Below are 21,606 nucleotides of genomic sequence, written 5' to 3'. Positions count from 1 at the left end.
TGGTTTGCCTTCTTGACCATGTGGCTAAGTGGGAGCTGTCACTCCTGTTGCCTAGCATTGGGAAAGGATTCTAGACCATAATATTATTAGCTTGCAAAAGGGGCAAAGTTTGAATTTTTGGGTATAGTTACTGACTGGGTACTACTTTTGCCTCATGGTAAAAATTGAAAATTGTGACGTCAGAGGCCTTCTATGTTATATCTGTTAGCTTATAGAGGAGGACACAGGCTCACAGAGGTCGCTATCTGCTATCTCATACCTCTCAAGTGTGCAGAGCTGGGATTTGAACTCAGCAATGTCTACTCTACTCTCCTGGTCGTGGAGCACCTACCACCTGTTGGCACTGTCCAATCAGTAATGTGAATGTCTTCTCAGCAAGGCCCAGCCAAAAGGTCTGATACAATTTCTTTCTTCTGCATGGGGACAGTGGGCACAAAGGTCTGCTAGCCCTCTGAAGGCTTAGATCTGATACCATGGAGCTGAATCAAGTCAAATATTTCCTTAAAGTGGGAGACACCAAGGAGAGCCTTGGCATGGGCTTTGGGTGCCTGCCTCTGAAAGTGGGTCAGGGAGGGTGCTGGTGACATGGGCATTTAGAATGGACTAAGATGTGACTGGGCTTCCTCCAGCCATCTTATTGGTAAACTCTGTGTGCGCGCGCGTGTGTGCGTGTGTGTGTGTGTGTGTGTGTGTGTGTGTGTGTGTGTGTGTGTACAGATTGTGAAGGTCCTTCCTACCTCCCTCTTTCCTTTCAATAGTGGCCAGAGGAGAGGGGAGAAGGTGGAGGAGGAATGGTCGGAGCAGGTAGAACACAACAGGGAGGAGAGACGGGGTCTCGAGTGGCTGTTGATGGGTAACCTGGAGCATCATGCCGGTGTGGAAGCAGTAGAAGGAGAACTGATGTTCCAGAGACCATCAGGTACATGGACGCTCCACCCCAACTGTGTCACAGGAGCATCTTCCAGCAGCCAGGTACCTTAGGGGCTTATTTGGGCTGCTGGGCCTCAAACATCCCTGGTTCTGTCCACGCCTTCCTTCCACCAGCTTTGGAGTAGCCGGAGGGCTGTTGGGGAGAGGCAGGCCAGGATGGAAAGGGAAGTAGCGGATGTGTGAGGAATGGCACAAAGAACTTGTTGTCTAAGAGGGACCGTGTGAATGTGAGCACAGCGAAGGAACTTGCTGCGAAGGGCTGAGCCACCGTGTCTGAAAGGGACAGGGGACAGGGAGAGAGGGCCTGGAGCAGAGGGAATGGGAAAGTGTGACCCTGGGGTGCTTGTGAGAGAGGGGAGTATATGTGTGTGTGTGTGCGGGCTTTGCTGGGGTGAGGGGCTGCCTGGAAGACAGACAGCCTATATTAGGACAAGGGGGGGGGGGGGAGGGAGGGAAACAGCCGCATTCTGTTCTGAGACTGATGAGGGAAATCCCATAATTCCCTAGGAGGGTTAATCCCCCCCCCCTCTCTCCCTCCCTCTCTCTCTCTCTCCCTCTCTCTCTCTCCCTCTCTCTCTCTCCCTCTCTCTCTCCTCCTCTCCTCTCTCTCTCTCCCTCTCTCTCCCTCTCTCTCTCTCCCTCTCTCTCTCTCCCTCTCTCTCTCTCTCCCTCTCTCTCTCTCTCTCTCCTCTCTCCCTCTCTCTCTCTCCCTCTCTCTCTCTCTCTCCCTCTCTCTCTCTCCCTCTCTCTCTCTCCCTCTCTCTCTCTCTCTCTCTCTCTCCCTCTCTCTCTCTCTCTCTCTCTCTCTCTCTCTCTCTCTCTCTCTCACACACACACACACACACACACACACACACACACACACACACAGAGGGGGTGGGTGGCGGAGAGGAGAGAGAGAACCACCTAATACCCCAGAACTGCTTCCTCGATTCTTTGGGCTGGCACAGTCAACACAGTCCCCAGAAGTGAGGTGACCCATCTCAAGTCCAAACTTGCCACGAGCCAGGTCTCCTCCCACACTCTCTACTTTCCAACCACTGTGCCCTTTGCTGCTGTGTCCCCTCATATCTGTGGGGATCCACATGCCCCAGAGCAGCAGCCTCACTGGCACAGTGGACTCCAGTGCTGCCGAGGGCTGGGCCTTCCTTGGACAGTGAGGAGACTGTCAGTGGTGAACTGGCAAGGACAGGTCCAGGGGAGTTGCTCTTCCCTTGTGGTTCTCCCTGGCTGAGGGATGTAGATTGATGGCCTGGCTTTATTAAGGACAGAGTGCCTTTTGACCGAGGGACGGAGGCTGCTCCTAGCACGGGGATTCTGTGGGGGCTGGGGGGTGGGGCTCCCTCAGCATGGGTCTCCTGGCAGGGCTTCCCTGTGTGGATAAAGGCCCAGGGTTGTTTGTGGAGGGAGCTCTCAGGAGGTGCAGCGTGGACTGCACACAGGCCTTTCAGCTCTCTGCAGCTACCCTAGAGGGACACTGGAAGGAACACCACTGGTGGCCGCATCTGTGCTCAATCAGGGCCACACTGGCTGCCTGACATACATGAAGGGCTGGACACAGACAGAGCCCTGGGCCGTTATATCATCTTTGTAGATAGGGAAAATGTGGTTTAATGAAGACATATGTGCTTATGGAAGTTACATACTAGAGACATCAGAGCCCCCAGAATCACATTTGGCTGTTGACACCAAAATTTAAGTTGTCATCTCCACCCTCCAATGTCTATTTCCTGACCCAGGACCACAGAAACACTTGTCCTGTGGTTCTCGGGGATCCATGACAAAGGGTCCTAAGCCTGTATAGGGGTGAAGCTCATCCAGCTTTGGTGGCTGCTGTGGTGCTTAACAGAACCCAGAGACAGCCGATGAGCAGTGGCTTCCAGAGCCACCAAGGTGGCTCAGGCTAGGGAATTCAGAAGCCATTCCCTGATGAGTTAGAGTTATAGAGTTACGCTGCTCTAAGCACTTCCACTCACCCTCAGTTCCTGTGTTGTTCAAAAGAGTTGTATAAGGCTTGTGAAATGGGAGTGAGCCTTTAGGGTAAGAGGGAAGACTAGATCATGAGAGACAAAATGAACTTCCCTAGGTCACAGACATTAGATAGACCTGGCCTGGGAACCCAGTGTTCCAGCCTCCATGGTGTATAGGCATCTTCCCTTTGAGTCTGTCAACAGGCTGCACACAGCAGAGTGCACACTAAGTAGTGGAAAGAGGTCGTTTGATTTAGGTTTTGAGATAGAATCGCTAACTGATAACCATCTGAGTAATTACTGGATAGCTATCAGGACCTGCCACATCCTTGATTTGAGACTGGTTGGAGAGTGCCTTTGTTTTGGACACGCCTCAGGGAGGCTCCCAAGCTCACCTCTGAGCAACCTTGCTCTTTCTGGACAGAAGAGCAGGAATAAATATGGGGAGAGCCAAGACCGGCCTTGGTGAGCCTTGGCAGGGCTGGAGTGGGGACAGGACTCACTCTTGACGGTGAGGAACATGGCCTTGCTGATGTCGGTGCCCACACCGTTGCTGGCCTGGCAGAGGTAGTAGCCGATGTCCTCTTCCAGGACGTGGCGAATCAACAGGGAGCTGTTGGGCAGGATCTGCATGCGGCCGGTGAGGGGCACTGGGTGATATTGCTGGGGGTTCCCGCTCCCTGGAAGGAGACAGCAGTTAGAGGGGTACTGGGAGTAGGTGCAACCTGGTACCTTAGGAAAGGCCTGATAAAGTCCTCTGGCCCATCTGGGGTCATTTCACAGCAGATTTACATCATCCCACAGTACTGGCACCACACAGCTCTTACTGCACCACATGAAACACCCTTGGCCTGGACCTGGCTCTGAGGCACAGAAATGGTTGGGGCAGTACCTCAGGCAGAGCCCACCTTGTCGCTGAACTTGCTGGAATAAAGAGAACACCATATTTGGTCGACTTGGTAATAGGCCAGGAGAAGATGGAGTTCTCATATGACAGTTCCCTGGCCACATGCAGTCAAGCCTGGGAAGAGGCCAGCTGTCTTCCACAGGGCTCTTGGGTACCCCTCCCATCCCAACATCAGCTATGGACACAGTCTATCATGTGGCATCTAGGCGGATACCACATGTCTCCTTGTGATGTGGCTGGGAGAGGACCAAGGTCTCAGACTAGATAGGACCCTAGGGTGGGCGGGGCAGGGTGGGGAAAGCAATACAAACTAACTTTAGAGATGCAGGAGGTCAGTGGTAGAAACAAGAGGAACTTTGGGGGCTGTGGATGTAGCTCAGTGGTGGAGGGCTTGCCCATCATGCATGGGGCCCTTGGTTTGATCCTCAGTATCACAAAAGGCAAACAGCAAATTCAGACTCAGCATCATGTTGTCCCTCAGCCTGGTGTGGCTGAGGATGACTTCTAGAACATTGGATGCAGGGGTTCCCTAAGCTCAGAGTTCACTACTCCTCTTGGGGCAGAGATCAGAGCCTGGTCCTCCCCTGCTCCTCTCACAGACACTGTCTGCTTACCTTTGGCGTGTTTCCACATGACCTTGGGTGGTGGGTAGCCATCTACCGAGCAGTTGAGCACACCAGCTTTGCCATAGATGCCATCCTGGTTGTTGGGCTGCACCACAAATCGAGGGGGCACTGTGGGAAGAAAGGAAGCAGGGAGAAAGAGAGGCGGCTGTCAGTCTTTGCTGGGTTCCCTAAGTCAGGGGGGCCTCTTCTAGCAGATGCCAGCTCTTCTTGGGTTATTACAACGTTGGGAGCAGACAGACCAAGAAAATCAAGAAAAGATTGAGGGCTCCTGCAAATACCGCAATGGGAGCTCAGAGTCCCAAGTCCCAAACCTGCCTGTGCCCATGGCTGACCAAGTGAGGGTGCCCTCCATTGCAGGCCTGAATGTAAGAGGCTGGGGTCTCTCTGTCTTTAAGAACCCAGCCAGAACCAGTATGCCAAGAGCCTGTAATTCCAACTAGAGCTCTTGAACGACGCTCTTGGTCCCCGACCCCTTCCAGGGGCTGGCCTGACCCGCTCACCACGCACGATGAGCTGGCGCTCCCTGCTCACGGTGGCTGCTGCATTGCTGGCGATGCATGTATAGTTGCCATTGTGCTTGAGGGAGACGCTGGAGATCTGCAGAGAGCTCATGAATTCCTTGCTCTCAATGGTCACGCCCGAGCCTGAGATGATCACCTGTCCGTCCTTTCTCCAGGTGATGCGGATGGGCATGTCCCCCGAGGACACCACACAGGGGATGTAGAGCAGCTGGCCAATGGAGGCAGGTGGGAACTCGAAGGGCTGAATCAGAGGGGGCACTGGAGGGACAAGGGGATGTTATGGTCAAGTGCCACTTGCCCACCCTGGTCAGCTGTCCTACCTGAGGGGGTCTAGCTTGCACTGACCCTGGGGCAGGCCTGGAACTTTTTCTCTTCTGAATGCAATTCTCCTGGGTACGTCCTGGTGCCCTGGCTCTTGTCCGCCTGCCTACCTAGGCCAGGGCTCCCAGTCTCTGTCTTAACCTGCTCAACTCTCAGATTGGTCCTTGATTTTGACTCATGTGCTTTCTAACCCACTGCTTAGCTTGTGTACAAATTCTTATCTTGGCATCCATCTCTCAGCCTTTTGGGGGCCTGGGATAGATAGAGATGAGGGCTATAGGGAGAGGTGAGGAAGACCAATGTAGATTCTCTCCCTTCCCTCTCCATGACCACTTGCCTAAAACAGGTGTCTCCAAACTAGGTCTTCTCATCAACTTGCCCCTCCCCATGGCCATCAGCATGTAGAAACTTTACATATGCATAGGTATCTCACTGAATCCTTCTACCAGCCATGGACCTGGAGCTTGATGGTCCCATTTTACAGATGGAAAGACTGAGGTTCAGAAGAGCTGTATGGAGATAGGTTATGGGAGGTGACTTGAAACCTGATCTATCTGCTCTCCAGGTCAAGGTTCTTTTCACTAAGCAGCATAGCTACCTCTTGAGAGAAACTACAAATGTTCACAGGGCAGGCCCTTTTGTCTCCCAAAGCATACTCAAATTGAAAACGGGGTCTGTTATCTATCAGGTGGCCACATGAGTAGGTAGACCCCTTGGGTAGAACTCTCTGCACCCAGCAGCCCTCATCTCAGCCCCTGGGGTGGTGGTGGTGATGGTGGGGCCTGTCTGCAGCCCAAGTCGCTGTGAGATGGATCCTCCTCTCTCAGCACTGGCGAGAACATCAGCCATTATCTTTATGATAACTCAATTAGGCGGCAGCAACTTCCCCAGCTCGTGGGGGGAGAGGAGAGTGAAGGAGACAGACAATTAGCTTAACAAGGATGAGCATGGGTAGATGAGGTCTCCTTTCTGCAGTCGAATAATTAAATTACAAGGCTGCCCACAGTCTCCAGCCTACTCCCAGGCTCCAGCCCACCCCCCCTTTGGAAGCCAGTGATGTTATTCCACCACAGGTCCACCCAGAGCCACAGCCACAGCACTGGGCACAGACAGGCCTTGCAGAGCCACAGACTTGCAGGGTTCAGAGGAAGCAGCCAGATGTGTACATAGAAAGCCCTCTGGATCCTTGGCCGGGTGGGGCAGGGTGGTGGTATTTCTTGACCAAGAGCTGTTGGTTTGGAGGACATGGCAGTTAGGAGAGGGTACTGCTTCTGTGAGCCTCACCAGGGGCCTCAGCTGGCCTTCTAATGCCACCCTACCTTGCCCTCCACTCCAGCTGGGGGTGGGGGTCTATCATCATGACTTTCCATTCCTGAGCCTTGCTTGGGGAGCATGCCTAGCATGCCATTATTCACTGCTATGAGCTCCCCATCCACCAGCCAGCTTTCATCCATCTGATTCCAGACCTGCCTTGATTTTGGCCAGGTCCTAGACCCCTGTGGTGGGACATTGCTCCTGGTCCTGAGGGAGGTTAGCTGGGCCATGGGCATCTCTATATAAATTTCTCTGACACTTAGGCTCTAACAATGGTCCAATGCCCTTTATTGAGACTTCCCAGAGAGATTGGTCTCCTTTTACGTCACTGTGAACCCCCTCGTGTGTGTGTGTGTGTGTGTGTGTGTGTGTGTGTGTGTGTGTGTGTGAGAGAGAGAGAGAGAGAGAGAGAGAGAGAATTGTGTGTGTGTGTGTGTGTGTGTGTGTGTGTGTGTGTGTGTGTGTGTGTGTTGGTCACACCTAGGCCTCTAAGCCTTTGAGTTTTTTGATACAATTGCTTCAAAAATCCAGTGCAGACCTGACTGCTACCATATCCCTGAGGCTTGGACCTAGGACTTGTGTAACAGGAGTATATATGGGGTAAAGATTGTAGGTGCCCAATAAACACTCATCAGATATGTAAATAAGTGGATGTCTGGATATCACTTCTCAGGGTGACCTCTTGGGTTCTCCTGTGTGGTGAACCAGGGGTGGCGTAGACATAGAATGAGGGCCCAAGTAGAGTAAGAGGAACCTCAACTTCTCTCCAGGTGCTGCTGTTGTGTGAGCATGTCTGGAGCTTTTCCTGGGTCCTTCCCAGGGCCAGGTCTTTTCTGCTATAGCACTAACCCAGCTCTTGAGGTTGAGGAACCTCTGGACTGTGAGCAGGGTTTGTGATATCAGCAACACTTCAGGGGCTGGAGAATAAGACACCTGGCCAAGGCATGGGTAGCCTGAGCCCATTTCCAGGGGAAACAGAGCAGGAAGACAGAGCCAGTGACAGTTGGGGGAGGAGCTTTTGCTCAGCAGGGGAGACTGTCTCTCTCAGTAAGGATAGATTTGGAGAGTGGTGCTAGTTACTAAGGCAGGTTAATTCATTAACTAGCCAATTCATGTAATATTTATGAAATGTCTGTCCTGTGAAGGCATTGCCACTGTGTGGATGAGGAAGGCAGAAACCTGCCTGAGTTTTAGACAGAGAGCCTTGGGAGAGGTTAGACACCTTCCTTCATGATTCCTGGGCCAGCACCCTCTTGGACACAGACACAGGACTCAGCAGAGGCAGTGTCCTCTGGGGGTGACCACAGCTTTGGGAGCCCTGGACATTTGAGTTGACACACATGCTTACAAAATAATACGCAAGATGAGGGAAGGGGACCTGGCTGAGCCAAAGGGCAGAGGCCACTGAGGACTGCCATTCCTTTCTAGTCAGTGGAGGGGTGCAGAAGGTCACTTGAGAGGTCACAAAGCAGTAGCCAGCACCCATGCTGGGGGTTAGTTATTTGGGTAGGATGGCCCAGGACTCCTTGACGTCCTATGTGATATATGAGCAGACAACTCCTCAGAGGTCCAGCACAGCAGATGCTCCCCAACCCATAGCCACCATCAAGTTCTGTCATGCCGCTGTGGTGGAAACTCCCTCACCTACTTGTGTATGGCTGTTCACTCTAAATTGAAAGAGCCCTCCCAGAGGAAGGACAGACAGACACTCATAAAAGCAGGGAAGCTCATGAAACTTAGGAGATTCACGAGGCCCTCCCCAAGGTGATAAAAGCAGCCAGCGGTTGCCGGGCCGAGTGGACCCCTCCCGCAGAGCTTCATGGGTGCATCTTCCCTGATGCGGGTGTTCCTGTAGATAATCTCAATAAACCACTGCTTCACTGAGCTAGACTTGAGTGCATTAATTTCTTTGGTCTGTTAGTGCCCCACCTGGGGTGAGCAGATATTTGTTTACTTCTGCCAAGGAAAAGTCCCACAGCCCCTCTGCAGATGACAGAAGGACCAGAGCTGTTGGAGGTGGTGTTGGGGGAGACTCTGCAGCTCCCCAGAGATGGCCTCGGGGAGAGGAAAAACCAGGGTTCCTGGCTGCTGTGTAGGCTGGTTAATCCCAAGGTGAGTGCTGTGGGCCAGGAGATTCTCAGCAGTGGTAGGATATTTGGTAAGAATACATGATTTTTTTTTTTAGGCTCTAGATTCCTGGAAAGAAAGACCCATCATTTAGGCACGTCTTCTTTAAGCTCAGGGTCAGATGCTGTGTACCATCCCTCCCCCAATTGGGGAACCGATTTTTCAGGAGTTGGGGTCTCTGACTACCTGCTTTTATCAGTGTTGACTGCAGCTCCAAGCTTGTGCCCTGTGTCCCTACACTTCTGCAGTAGCTGGCCTGGAGTTTCACATAGCCAGGGGAAACTCCTTTCCTGGAGCAAGGTACCATCCCAGTGCAGAGGCAGAGGCCAGAGTGTCTACAAAGACGCAGCAACTGTGGCGGTCCGTGCAGCATCTGGCCGCCATAAAGCCTTTATAGACACTTGTTTGGAAGTGTCACGCGGTGCTGACCACCAGCTCAGCCCATAAATGCTTTATGGGGTCTCTTATCATCTGTCTTTGAGGCCGAGGCTTTTATTTACTGCATCTGCTAGCAGAGTGGGCCCTGTAGGAAGTCAGAGCCTCTCTGTCCACACAGCATGGACACAGGAAAGACCTATGTCTGGGGCCAGGACAACTGAATTCCAGACTCTGTTGCTCCCTTAAGTGACCATGGGCAAGTGGCCTGTCACAATCACCTGGCCTCTGCCTCTGAGCCTTGGCGTCTTCCTCTGAAAAACGGAGGGGTTTCAGGCCTGGAGAGATGGTTAAGAGTGCTCGCCACACAAACATGAAGTTTGAGATAGGAGCTCAGTAACTATGGGAGTGGGGGTGGGGAGTCCTGTGTGGTGGCGCCTGTCTACAACCCCAGTGCTGTGTGGGCAGAGACAGGAAGATCACTGGGGCTTGTGATCATGAGCTTAGCTGCAGGTTCAGCAAGAGGTCCTGTTGCAGGGAATAAGGTAGGGAGTGGCAGAGCAGGACACCTAATGTCCTCTTCCAGCCTCCACACATGTGCACAGCACATGTGTCCACACATATAAGAGTTATACAACACACACACACACACACACACACACACACACACACACACACACACACACACAATGGTGGAGGTGGGCCAATTAATTTCACAAATGTGACCCTGAGTTTTGGGTTGCAACAAATCTAATTATTTTTAAAGTAAGCACCGTTTACTTCAGTTTTTACCCCAACCATCCCTTCTTGGGAAGACGTTCCCTGACCACGAGGTCCCTCCCTCTTGGCACGCTTCTCTTCAGTTCTGATTTAGGTTTAATATTACACATTGTACACACCGGCTGTTTAATCCCTAAGATACAAGTTCCTGGAGGGTGGGGATTCTGTGTGTTTTGAACACAACTGTGGTGGTGAAACAGAAACAGTACCAGGAACATAGTAGGTGCACAGCCAGCCAGTCACTGAGGGAAGAAACTTGCTGCTGATGCTTCTCCATCCTCATCACCTCCACCACCACCATCACCAGCCCTGTGTGTCCCTGAAGGAGGTTGCTTGCTCTGTGTTCCCAAGGAAACTTGGCTGCAAGCAGACCATTTCCTAGAGGTTGTCATGGCAGAACAGGCGATTCCCCTCCTGTGGAGCCTGTGGTGCCCCCGGCCTGTGGATCTCTGCGGGGCGCCTTTCAAATCACCTCTACCAATAGCAGGCATTCCAGCAGGTGGGTTAGCTTATGTCTTTAGATCACAGAATCGCCACTCATGGGAGTGGGCGAGGGCTCCCCACAGGAGCCCCTTTCAGTTATGGCCGAAGCTATGCACTGACTAGATAGGGACATATGTGTGTGGGTCTGGGGTGGGAGCATTTGAGGATATGAGTGTCTGTGTGGGGGCGAGTCCCCTCTTCTGCCAGCTTGCTCTCCATGGGGACTCAGTCCTCAGTCCAGTCAGAGTGCCTCATGCCCTCACTCTAGCTGTAGGGGCTCTTGGAGGCTCAGATGTGGGGATGGAGGTATTTCTCCATGGAATCATGACAAGGGGCCCCAATTGCAGGCCCTGGAGACCCTTTTGTGACACCTTGCTTTCCAGGTACAGAGGTCCCCAAAGTCACCAAGTCTAGGTTGGCTCTGTGTGCGCTCACTCCTCTTAGCATCCTGCCAAGGATTTTTCCAGTAGCCGGGAGACAAGTGCTGCCTCCCCACAGACTGGTTCTTCCCGCCATTCAGTGCTGCACGTGCCAAGCCCAGGAATTCCTTAGAGCATCCTCATCCCCCTCTATCTTCTGCCTCTCCTGCCCTGCTGTGCTTCGACAGGAGCTCTGAAGCAAAGTTTCATATAACCACCCAGAGCTGCCTTTAATTGGTCAGGAATGTTGTCTTGCAGGAGGAAGCATTTGTGGACACGTAAGTGTTCACATGCATGTACATGAATCTGTCCCAGAATGAGTGGGCTAGTCTGCTACTTTTGACACTTGATTGTGCGTGTAGTTTGTACACATGTGTGCACACCACACATCTCTGCACACATGCGTGTGTGCATGTCGGGTATGTTCTGATCTTGGCTCACTGATTGAAAATTTCATTAGCAGACAAGCAGTCCCCAGAAGGACCGGAGTCAGCAGTTATTTTTCCAGCTCACAAAGCATTGTGGGTTTGGCTGCACCTGGTCCACCAGTCTTGGCCCCACAGAGAAGCGGGGGTTGGGGAGGGGACTCGACATACTATTGTAGGCTTCCCGTGCCTGTCTCACTCTACCTACACTTTTCCTGCACTCTGTCCCAATCCGATCCTCCAACATGATGCACTTTCCAATGTCCAGTAGTAGCCATGGGGTTTGGAATGTTACCCCTGCACCCACTCCTTCCTCCCTGGAGTCAGGGCCCCTTGCCATGCCCAGGGGCGCCTCCCTCTCCCCCCTCCTTGGGGAGCTCTTGGAAGAGCACAGCCGCTAATCAAGCAGCGTGATCATAATCAGCTTTGATGGGCTCTTCTGCAAAAGTGCATTCTAATGAGGTGGGGGAGCTGAGCTGAGAGGGTGGGGGTGGAGGAGCCAAGCTTTCAGAGTGGTGGGGGAACTGGCTTCCAGGCCTTTACGTGAGTGTCTGGTCTAGAGAGGAAACAGGGGCCCTTACCCCTTCTACGGCTGCATATTGGTGTTTTTTTCAGACCCTGAGGAGGAAGAGCAGGAAGGTTTGCACACAAGCCGGTGTCGCACACAGACACACACATACAGATATACACACAGACACACTCAGATGCACACAAATAGACATACAGATGTAGACACAAACAGACACAATACAGGCGCAGATAAACAGACATGGACAGAGAGATACACAGGCACATACAATACAGATACAGACAGACAGGCAGACAGACACACAGACACACACACAATACAGACACATACACACATACACCCAGACACCCAGACACACACACACACACACACACACACACACACACACACACACACACACACACGAGTCACATGTGCATACAGTCTCCCCCCCTCTCCTTGGCGTGGGAGACATTGTTACTCTCTGTACTATTATTACAGGCCCAGTGAGTTGCTGAGCCCGAATGCATCAGATTCAATTCATTAGGACTGATCGCTCCCTGAATGGGGCTGAATAATTGATGAGCGGAGAGCACCTTTCAGGATGTTCCGAGTACTCTGAGGCTTGCTGGAGCCCTGTTATTATTATTATTTTTTTTTTCTTTTAGCTGACAAATGCTTGCTGGAGCATTGGGCTCAGGGAGCAGAGCAGAGGTTAGATGTTTTAATATGTGATGTTGACACTGAACACTCTCGGCCCATTGCTTGTAACAGAAATGGATACAGGCTTCTGTGATGCCCAGTGAGGTGGAAGCAGGGCGGGTGGAGCTGTGCCACATCATTACCAAGTCCATTTGCCCAGGCGTGGAATGGGGTTGTGGTCCTGGCTTGTGGGCCCCTGGGCTGCCCGGAAAGGACATTAGGTAGGGAACACCCTGGCATTGCTGCAGCCTGAAGCAGGGGGGTGGCGCTGCTAATGTGTATCCCAGCTCTCTTTCTCGGGCCTGAGATAGCCACAAAGCCCCCCCCCCCCCTGGTTTTTGGAGCTCACAGTGTGGTTTCCCATAAGTTACTCCGACCCAGACTATGTCTCAGATTCAGTTCAACAAACACGTGCCGTCTGGTACTGTGACAGGTGGCAGGGTGGGTACACAGGATGCCTGTTGACCCAGCCCTGAGAACTGCTCAGGGTGATCCAGATGATAGGGAGGAGGGCTTCCTCCACCTTTCACTGTGAATGTCGGGTCCCTGGGCCTTCCCATCCGTGAGGTCATGGGCATCACAAGTGCATGGGCCGCCATCAAATACAGCATGTGTTCCCTCAAACACGTTCTCTCCTAGACAGCCCTTTACCTTTGCACACGCAATGCATCGTCCAGTGCCAGAGCAGGAAGACTCCAGGTCTGAGACCTCCAAGGAATCCCCATGTGTTGGGCCTTCTTGGCCTGGGCCTGTGCCCTTTCTTGCTTCCCCAGACCCTGGTCTCTGTCTAACTTTCCCTTCCTGGTTGATTTCCCCTCCCCCACCGGGCCTCCTCTCTACTGGATATGGGGAAGAGGTCTTTCCAGTTGTCCCTGTTTCCCCTGAGGGATAGATGCCATCAGAAGGGAAGCCCCCCAGTGACAGGGGCCCCTTCTTGGTCTCAAGGGTATTGTCTGTCTTCTGTGGCCCTCTAAACACCACAGGTCGCCTCTGTTCTTGAGGTGGAGGCTGGAGCTCAGCCTGCATCCTTCTCTGGTATTTCCTGGTCAGGCCCAACAGGATCCACTTCCCCTGTCCCTAGAACCCACAGGTCCCTCATCCCAGGCACTCTCTAGATAATCCCCATGCCTGTAGACCCCAAAGGATGTATTTGGGACTCCATTACTTACACCATCCTAGAGCCAAGGAAGCAGAGACTAGTGGCTTCTCAATTGTCCCTTTAAAATCAGTGTATCTGTAGATTTAGGGGATGGCCTCTGGGAGGGTAACACAGACACATAGCACCCACCCAGACCCTTGCTCCAGTCACCCATCAGGTGAACAAGAAAGCTGTGGGTGGGTTGCTGACTGAGCTCCAGGTCTCAGAGAACTGGCAGATAGTCTTTCTCCAATGTCACCACAGAGGCTAGAGGTGTTCATTCTGGGCACAGGATGGGGCCAGGGTGGTGAGTGTACACTTCCTCTACCCTGGCCTTCTTGCTACTGCTCTCCAGGGTGGCCCTACCAGGTACCTAGTGGCTCCTTCAGTTGCCCAGTGCAGGCCACCATCCCTTATCTGAACCCCTGCCCAGAAAGCATGCTGCCTCCCTGTGTCTACAGCTGAATATTCAAGCCCCTGGGATCAGCACTGGTATTCCCTGCAGCTTTTAGGCTTGTATCCATCACCATGCCCCCCACTTTCTTCCAAAGGCCAAGCCCATTTGGTCTTCCTTGGGCGTCTGCTCACTGGGGATTGCTTTCTGTTGGACACCTGCAGCAGCAGCCTGGGAGGCAGGCGGGCGCTGGCTGCGGGTGGGAAGGGACCTACCTTTGACGGCCACGTGGACGCTCTGGCTGATGGAAAGCTGTGGCTGGATGAGGACACTGCACAGGTACTCGCCCTCATCCATTCCCTTCTGCACATCTGTCAGCTTGAGAGTCCCGTTCTCAAACACCACCTGGCGGTGGTTATCCGGGAGCAGCAGGGCATCCTTGTACCACTTGATAGAGTAGTAGGGGTAACCAATGACCCTGCAGTTGATGAGTGTGTCCCGCCCGGCGACCGCTGTGATGTTCCTCATTGCCCGGATGCTGGGGGGTCCTGGGGAGGGTGGGGGGAGGAAGTGGAGAGGAGGGGCAGGTGGCGCCATGAGCCAGTGCCCTTCTGTGGTGGGGCTCTTCTCTCTTACTTGGTCCCTGAGACTTCCCCTGGGGCTAGAAACTGAGAGGCCTTTCTCAGCTAAATGCAGAGGCCAGGGTTGGGGTCATCCGTATGACCCTCAGGACCCATTGTCGTCATTGTGAGATAGTTATAAACAGGTGTGCACCACACATACCTATCATAAGAATCTAGTCCCTTATGGGACTAGATGAGGCCGATTCACAGCCTCAACAGGGAACCACAAGAATTGGGCCAGGCGAATCCTTATTTAGGGAGAAACCAGGATTGCTTACACTGCATTTATACACCAAAGAACCTCCCATATAGTAATAAACTATCCAAAAAGCACCAAGGTCTTGGCCATATGAACCCACATGTTGTTTTTTCCAATCAGGGAAATTGTATTGTGGGTACCTGAGAAAGGGCTGCAAATTTGGGTTCTGATCTCATTGGCTGGGGGTGGGAGTATCCTCAGCTGGGATGGTTGGCAGGTAGCATCAAGCTTAGAGGTCACCATGAAGGGACAGTACTGAAGAGCGTAGGGAAACTCTGGGACGGGACTACAGAGGACAGAAGTAGAGTCTTCCAGGGCTCCGTGGCTCTGTTTCTGTTCCAATTCAGAAAGGGACATGGGGGCTTGGCCAAATGGTGGCCTCAGACTTGTAATGTGGGATGGGCGAGCTGGAATAGGTGAGTTTAGAATGATCTCCATTTCCACCCCTGTCCCTGCCTCAGGGCAACTGTTAGCACGCCTGGATGGGTGTCCATTTCTATCAGGCTCCCTGTCCTTTTGCCCTTGGGTTAGAGGTAACTGGTAGGGTCCAGAGAGGACCAGTCAGACTGAGAAGGCTGTAGGGCACCAGAGGAGAGGGCTCTTACCATGTTAACTTGGAGAACTGAGGTAGGGGCTTGGCTGACACCTTGGGGACCCTCCTCCTACTCCTTCAGGCTGCCTATCTCTGGGAGTCACCCAACTCCAGCCTCCATTTCAGTCTTCTACTCTGGAAGGCTTGAGCCTTACAGTAGAGAACATGCTCTCCAGGCCCCTGACTGTCTACATCTCCTGGAACATTTCAAGGCTGGCTCTGTTAAGGTTGAGTATGTCCTGCTTCTGTCTGTCTTTGTCCTTTCAAGACCCTGCTGGGGGCTGGCAGGTGTTAGCAGGTGCATAGAGCACTGGGGGCCCAGAGCGATTGGATGGGGGGATGGGGTGGGGAGGATGGGCAGGTGAGATTGTGGGAGTGAGGGGAGGGAGTGGGGAGAGAATGGGTGGACTCTACCAGACACACACTCACACACAAGAATGGTTGATGAGACTGTGGTGAGCCGGTCACAGAGAGATAGACAGAGAGAGAGAGAGAGAGAGAGAGAGAGAGAGAGAGAGAGAGAGAGAGAGGGAGAGGGAAACCTCCACTAAAATCAAATGACAGTTATTAAGAAGCACACAGAATGATGGAGACCACAAAGATGGCAAAGGAACTCAAAAGCCTATTCTGATATTTAAATGTGGACAGGCACCTCTTACGTTTATTCGCGCCTGATATTCAGCACTGCCCACCGAGTTCCGCGCTGTGCACCGGTACACGCCCCCATCCCGGATCTGGGGGCCCGTGACGTTCATGTGGCTGATGGTGGTGCCGTCGGACATGGTGTACTGGTTGGTGCGGTGGCTTCCATCCCGCACGATGGGCTCGTCGTCCAGGGCCCAGGTGACCGTGGGGGGCGGGGCGCCCTTGGCAGCACACATCAGTGAGAACTGCTCCCCGGGGTTGACCACCTTCTCGCTGAAGGATGAGACGATTCGGGGCGTGCCGTCTGCAGGGAGCGAGGAGCCCCCTTCAGGGTCACCGAGTCACAGAAAGACTATCCCCCCGGGCCACCCACCCAGTGACTGGGAGGAGGCAAAGTGGCAGCCAGGATGAAGACAAAAGGCCGTCACCTGTGTGCTATAGGCAAACCCATGAGGTGCAATCACTACTGTGGAGTGAGATGCAAGTGTCGCGTCTTTGAGCAAGTTGCGTCATTGGTGGGTGACAAGAATAACAGTGATGACAATTACCCCACTTCTTCTGGACACGGTGAAGATTAAATTAATTACTACATCCAAGATGCTCCTCTAGTTATTAGTAAAGATGGCAAGGCTCAGAAGGCATCGTGCATGAAGGCACAGTTTTGGTACTTGACCATGCCGAGGATGGGGAGTAGTGGCATTTAGCCCTATTAACAAAAGACCTTAAGTTTGAGGTTTAAAATGCAAGTTTCCAAGAGACAACGGAGGTGATGGGAGTCTGGTTCCAGCCTTAAGCCTTGGCTAACCCCATAATCTAGGATGAGACAATTAATTTCATGTATCACCTTCCTGCTTCGGTATGTGGGGGTGGAATTACCACCCTGATCATCCTTCCCCACAGGATTGGTGTCAGGGATTAAAAAGATGTTAAGTACATGGTACCCTATAAATATGTATGCTTATTGTATGACAATTAAAAATAAAAAAAAAAAAACCAAAACTATGTCTGGAGTAGTAGTGCATGCAGGTAATTTCAGCCCTCAGGAGGCTGAGCCTGGAGGATTGCTACCAGTTCAAGGCCAGCCTGGTCTACATAGTGAGACCTTGTCTCAAAAAAAAATAAATAAGTAAATAAACAAACAAGCAAACAAATAAGTAAAAGATAAGATAATAAAAGTAGATGCTTAAAATAAATAAATAAGAAGAAATAAATAGCAGGGCAGATGTCATAGTGTTATTGAAATTCTTCAATGTTACACATCAAAATGCCAATGTTTACCAGAGACCTGGCCAGCCTGCCAGCCCTGTCCCTACCTCTGGATGGAAGAGATGCTTATCTAGAGCTGGGGAGAACCTGATGCTTTCCTGGGCCTGGGAGGATATGACAGTGTCACGTGGTCGTTTTGGCCCTTCCTTTTCCTCCTTTCTCCCCTCTCTCTGCTGGCCCCGCCTTCCTGCTTTCCACTCCCAGCTTCATTTCCCATGTCTCTGCTCTCCAGGATCACCCTCCGAGGTGCCAGAACTCTACCAAAGGCAAAAAGGTTGGCCCCTCCAAGTGCAAAGATGAGCTAGCTGGTGGGGTGCTCCTAAGTGGGAGGTCCCTGAGATGATGGACAGCCATGTCAAAGGAGCCTGCACTGGGATGGCATGGTTATTGGGAAGAGCGATTGAGTAAGCATTGGGGCTTGTTGTGCACAGACAGCCCTGCGGGTAGCGGGAGGCACAAGGTCTTAGGTTTGGTGGCTGCCATGGAAGACCCATCCTTGCAGGCCTGAGGTTGGCATTTTGTTAAAACAGAAGTGGTGTTGGCTTGCTGGTGGTGGTGGTGGTGGTGGTGGTGGTGGTGGTGGTGGGTGTGTGTGTGTGTGTGTGTGTGTGTGTGTGTGTGTGTGTGTGTGTTTGTAGTAGAAAGGATCAGCTGGGGACACACTAAAACCTAAACTTGTTGGAAGGTGGGGTTCCTGCCACCCCTGAAGGCCCTTTTGCATTAATGAGCAAGATGTGTCTCCTCTGTGGCCTCAGCCTGGTTCTGGGGTTCATGGCTGGGCAAGTGGCGTGTAAGCTTGATTTGGTGCTAGTTTTTGGCTGACCACCTTGTACTGTGCAAAGTGTGGACAAGCACACACAGAGGTGCCGTGTGAGGGACCCTGAGTGGAGGCAGCTGTAAGAGGAGAGAGGATAGGGTGGAAACAGAGACCCCTGCTTGGTGACAGCCTGTTGAGAAGAGGCCACAGATCGGAAAGGATTCCTCCGGAAAACCCAGAATCTTGGGGGTTCTAAAGAAACCCCTCTACCAAGAAAGCACTAGTAACTGCTGAGGACCAAGGTTAGTATATAATAATATTGTTAAAAAACCTTGTCTACGGGCCATGTGACCAAAGCCTCGATTTCCTGAACTTCAAAAGAGGGGACATTAAAAAGGACCTCCCCACAGGGCTCTTGCAAAGCTGATAGGAGGGCATGGTGCCTGCCGTGTGTGCCCTGAGCACTGGACAGATGCCTCCCAGCATGGGCAGCACCTCTCAGGGAACCACAGCCCCACTCTGCCCTGCCACCCACACTCACTCACCTTCCAGCACAATGATGGCAAAGTCCTGGGCTGTCTGGGCCTTGCGGCTGGCAAAGCACTGGTAGGCCCCTGAGTGGCTCTTCTGGGCCGAGGAGATGAGCAGAGTTTCGTTGCTGAGCCCGCGGATGGAGATGACCTCCCCGGGCAGCACCGGTTCAGTGTTGCGGTACCAGCGGATGGTGAACTCTGGGGAGCCCGTCAGGGCACAGGACAGGATGACCGTGCTACCGATGCCTGTCTTCAGTTTCTTTGGTGTCAGGGTCACATGAAGGGGGTCTGAGTGGCCAGGTGGGGCAGGTGTGAAGGCAGAAAGGGGTGTAGGAGGAGAGGAAAAAGATACAAAGAGTTTACTGTGACGGCCTGTGGCTGGATGGACAGAGGTCACAGAGTCTGGCTATTCAAACACACCTGTGTGAGATTTGGGACTAGGAAATGCCCTGCTCTGGGCCTCAGTTTACTTATGAGGCATGTAGGTATGAGCCGGGATTTTCTGAGGAATGCCTTATTCCAATGGCCTCTACTTCCCTAAGGTGGGTCCCTCCGTTTAGGCAGAGCTTCAAGGCTCTCTTAACTCACCCAGAAGCCTGGGACTTTGATTTACATGACACCCAGAAACCAGAAGGCACATTTCTTCCTGTCTGCTGCCTCTCATACCCACTCAGGCCACTAGCCTCTGTTTGCTGCTAGCCTGGTGTCCTTTGTATGTGGTTGGGGCTCCATCACTTCCCTGCCTCACATCAATCATCCTCTTTGCTACAGTCTTCTCCTTCTGAGAACTTTCATGGATCCTCCAAACTCAGCATGGTATCCAAAGCTCTCAGAGGCCCAAGGCACCCGCTCCCATCTCCTGTCACTAAGGTTATAAAACTAGAACATCAATGACCTGTATGTGATTCCTGTCTTCCCTGGACTGTTCTGGTTGCTGAGCCTAAGCTCTAGGCCTAGAATTCTCTGCCTAATTCCTGCTGATCTCCTGTCACTTCTTTCAGGGAGTCTTCCTGGATTTCACCTCTCCTCCCATTTTAAATCCCTCTCCTGTCTCCCCACCAGGGAATAATCAATGCCATACAGAGCAGCCTGTCTTTTCATCACCCTTTCCTCATCCTTGGGACGGTGGACACTTGGAAGTAGAGGCAACCTCAGCATTATATCCCCACCAAGACTCAGACTGTGAGTATCATTGACTGGAGGATGGACCCGTGACAGGCCCCTCACTGATTTCTGTGTCTGAGGGCTCCTGTGCAGGAATTCAGGCTGCAAGAGTGGAGGGACCCAGGGACCTTTCAGGAGGGGATGGCAGGCCTAGGGGGAATGAGAGAAGGTTGTACCACTTCCTCTTGAACCTGAGCCTCTAGCAAGCCACTGTGTGTGTGTGTGTGTGTGTACGCGCGCACACTGTGGGTATGAACATGTGGACACTGTGGAAGTGGTGGTCTGCAGCTGATCTGAGGAGTGTGGAATAGTGAGGGGAAGCGTGTATTGGGGCAGATGTATGGACCCAAAACTATGTGGGAATTTGGGGAAATGAGTGTGTAAATTTTGGATGCTCATGCTTGTGTTTGTATGTGTGTCTGCTTACTGATGTGCACCAGGGCAGGTGTGAATACCAATCACCATGCTGGTATTTTAAGAGCTTGTGGTAGGCGTGACCTCCTGATTCTCTCTCTCTCTGTTGTTTTGGCTTTTGAGACAGGATGTGACATAGCCTGCGAGCAGTTTTGAACTCTTAATCCTCCTGTCTATCTCCTGAAATCACAGGTATGCACCTGGATTAGCTGAAAATTTTTGGGCAATGTTTAGAACAAGAAGGGAGGTGCTGTTACCATCCTTCACTGTTAGGATCCGTCTTTCTGTCCGCTGCTTGCTCAAGAGCAACGATTCCCTAGTCCCCTGGGGCAGGCTCTCAACACTTTTCTAAGCATTTGCCTCCTCGCTGTCCTGGAGCAGTTCATGGGAGGTCCTTCTGTTCCAGTGTCACTGTAATTGCACGTGGGGGACAACCCCCAGTCTACATTGTGGGTAAATGCACACAAATTGTCAGGGCTTTCTGGGCCATGGGAGGATGTTGAGCCCAGATCTGGCCAGGGAGACAGATGCAAGGCTGGAAGGCCAGCAGCTGTTCTGCAGTGTCTGTGGCACACCTGAGGGTCTCATGAGAAGGTGGCGAGGGGCTGAGTGCTACCTTGGTCAACCTTTACAGCATAACGGACTCTGCTGAGGATGGAGTAGAGTCACCCTAGGTAATTCCTGCCTTGCTAAACTGAAATGACCTTAGGGAACTGTCATGCTCTTTAGTACAATGTTCAGGGGCTCAGGCTAAGGCTGCCTGACACCTAGAGGGGTCCTCATGGGTCCCAGATCCTAGCCCCCTTGGCCACCTGGCTGGCAGAAAACTCTGGCTGTTAGACCTCAAAGGAGCCTCTGCATCTTACAGATACAGGCCAGGTGAAGAGTCAGGATGGATGGTGCTGAGATGACCTTGGACACTTCTGTGGCATTAGCCCCTCTGTCTTCACTGCCTCTGCCTGCCCTCTGGGGCTGATAACAGGAGAGGTCTAAGGGCCTTCCTGTTTCCCATAGCTCTCTGGACCCCCCAGGCTCTGTGCTGGGAAGAACAGGGAAAGAGCAGACTCCATATCCATGGCAGCTCCAGGTGCAGCTGACTTGGCTGCCTCTGCTCAATGTCTGGTCTGATGGATCAGGGACCTTTGCCAATTATTCTTAAATACTTGGACTGTCACCCTAGATGGAGACACAGTTCTGCCTTGTGGATTAACATCAGTATTGACACTCTCAGCCAGACACAGCCTTCTTCTAACAAGCCCAGGAGCTCTCCCTTTCATGAGCTCCCCACAAGACCTCCCCACCCCCCATAGCCTGCTTGACACCTGGAGAGACTACGTGACTGGAGATCACAGGTACTGCTGGTGATACCAGGACTGAAAGGCAGGCCTCTCCAAGCCACAATCTGCCTTCTTA

The 21,606-nt window shown here is 52.5% G+C and overlaps 1 protein-coding gene across 2 annotated transcripts in view; it reads right to left on the bottom strand.

Annotated features, from left to right (window-relative positions):
• The window catches only part of Dscaml1 (DS cell adhesion molecule like 1), a 334,350-nt gene that overhangs the window by 66,461 nt on the left and 246,283 nt on the right, over positions 1-21,606 (bottom strand). Inside the window, exons 6-11 of one of the 2 annotated variants that reach the window (XM_036192440.1) lie at positions 18,628-18,903; positions 16,067-16,363; positions 14,216-14,488; positions 4,934-5,212; positions 4,422-4,541; positions 3,404-3,580 (exon numbers count right to left, since the gene is read on the bottom strand). In XM_036192440.1, coding sequence (XP_036048333.1) covers positions 3,404-3,580; positions 4,422-4,541; positions 4,934-5,212; positions 14,216-14,488; positions 16,067-16,363; positions 18,628-18,903 — 1,422 coding nt within the window. The remainder of the gene's footprint in view (positions 1-3,403; positions 3,581-4,421; positions 4,542-4,933; positions 5,213-14,215; positions 14,489-16,066; positions 16,364-18,627; positions 18,904-21,606) is intronic. The other variant, XM_036192441.1, reaches the window with a different exon arrangement.

The sequence above is a fragment of the Onychomys torridus genome, chromosome 7 (assembly GCF_903995425.1).
Source record: "Onychomys torridus chromosome 7, mOncTor1.1, whole genome shotgun sequence".
Classification (NCBI taxonomy): domain Eukaryota; kingdom Metazoa; phylum Chordata; class Mammalia; order Rodentia; family Cricetidae; genus Onychomys; species Onychomys torridus.
Note: the sequence above shows the minus strand (reverse complement) of the source record. Positions and strands in the feature narration are given on the sequence as shown.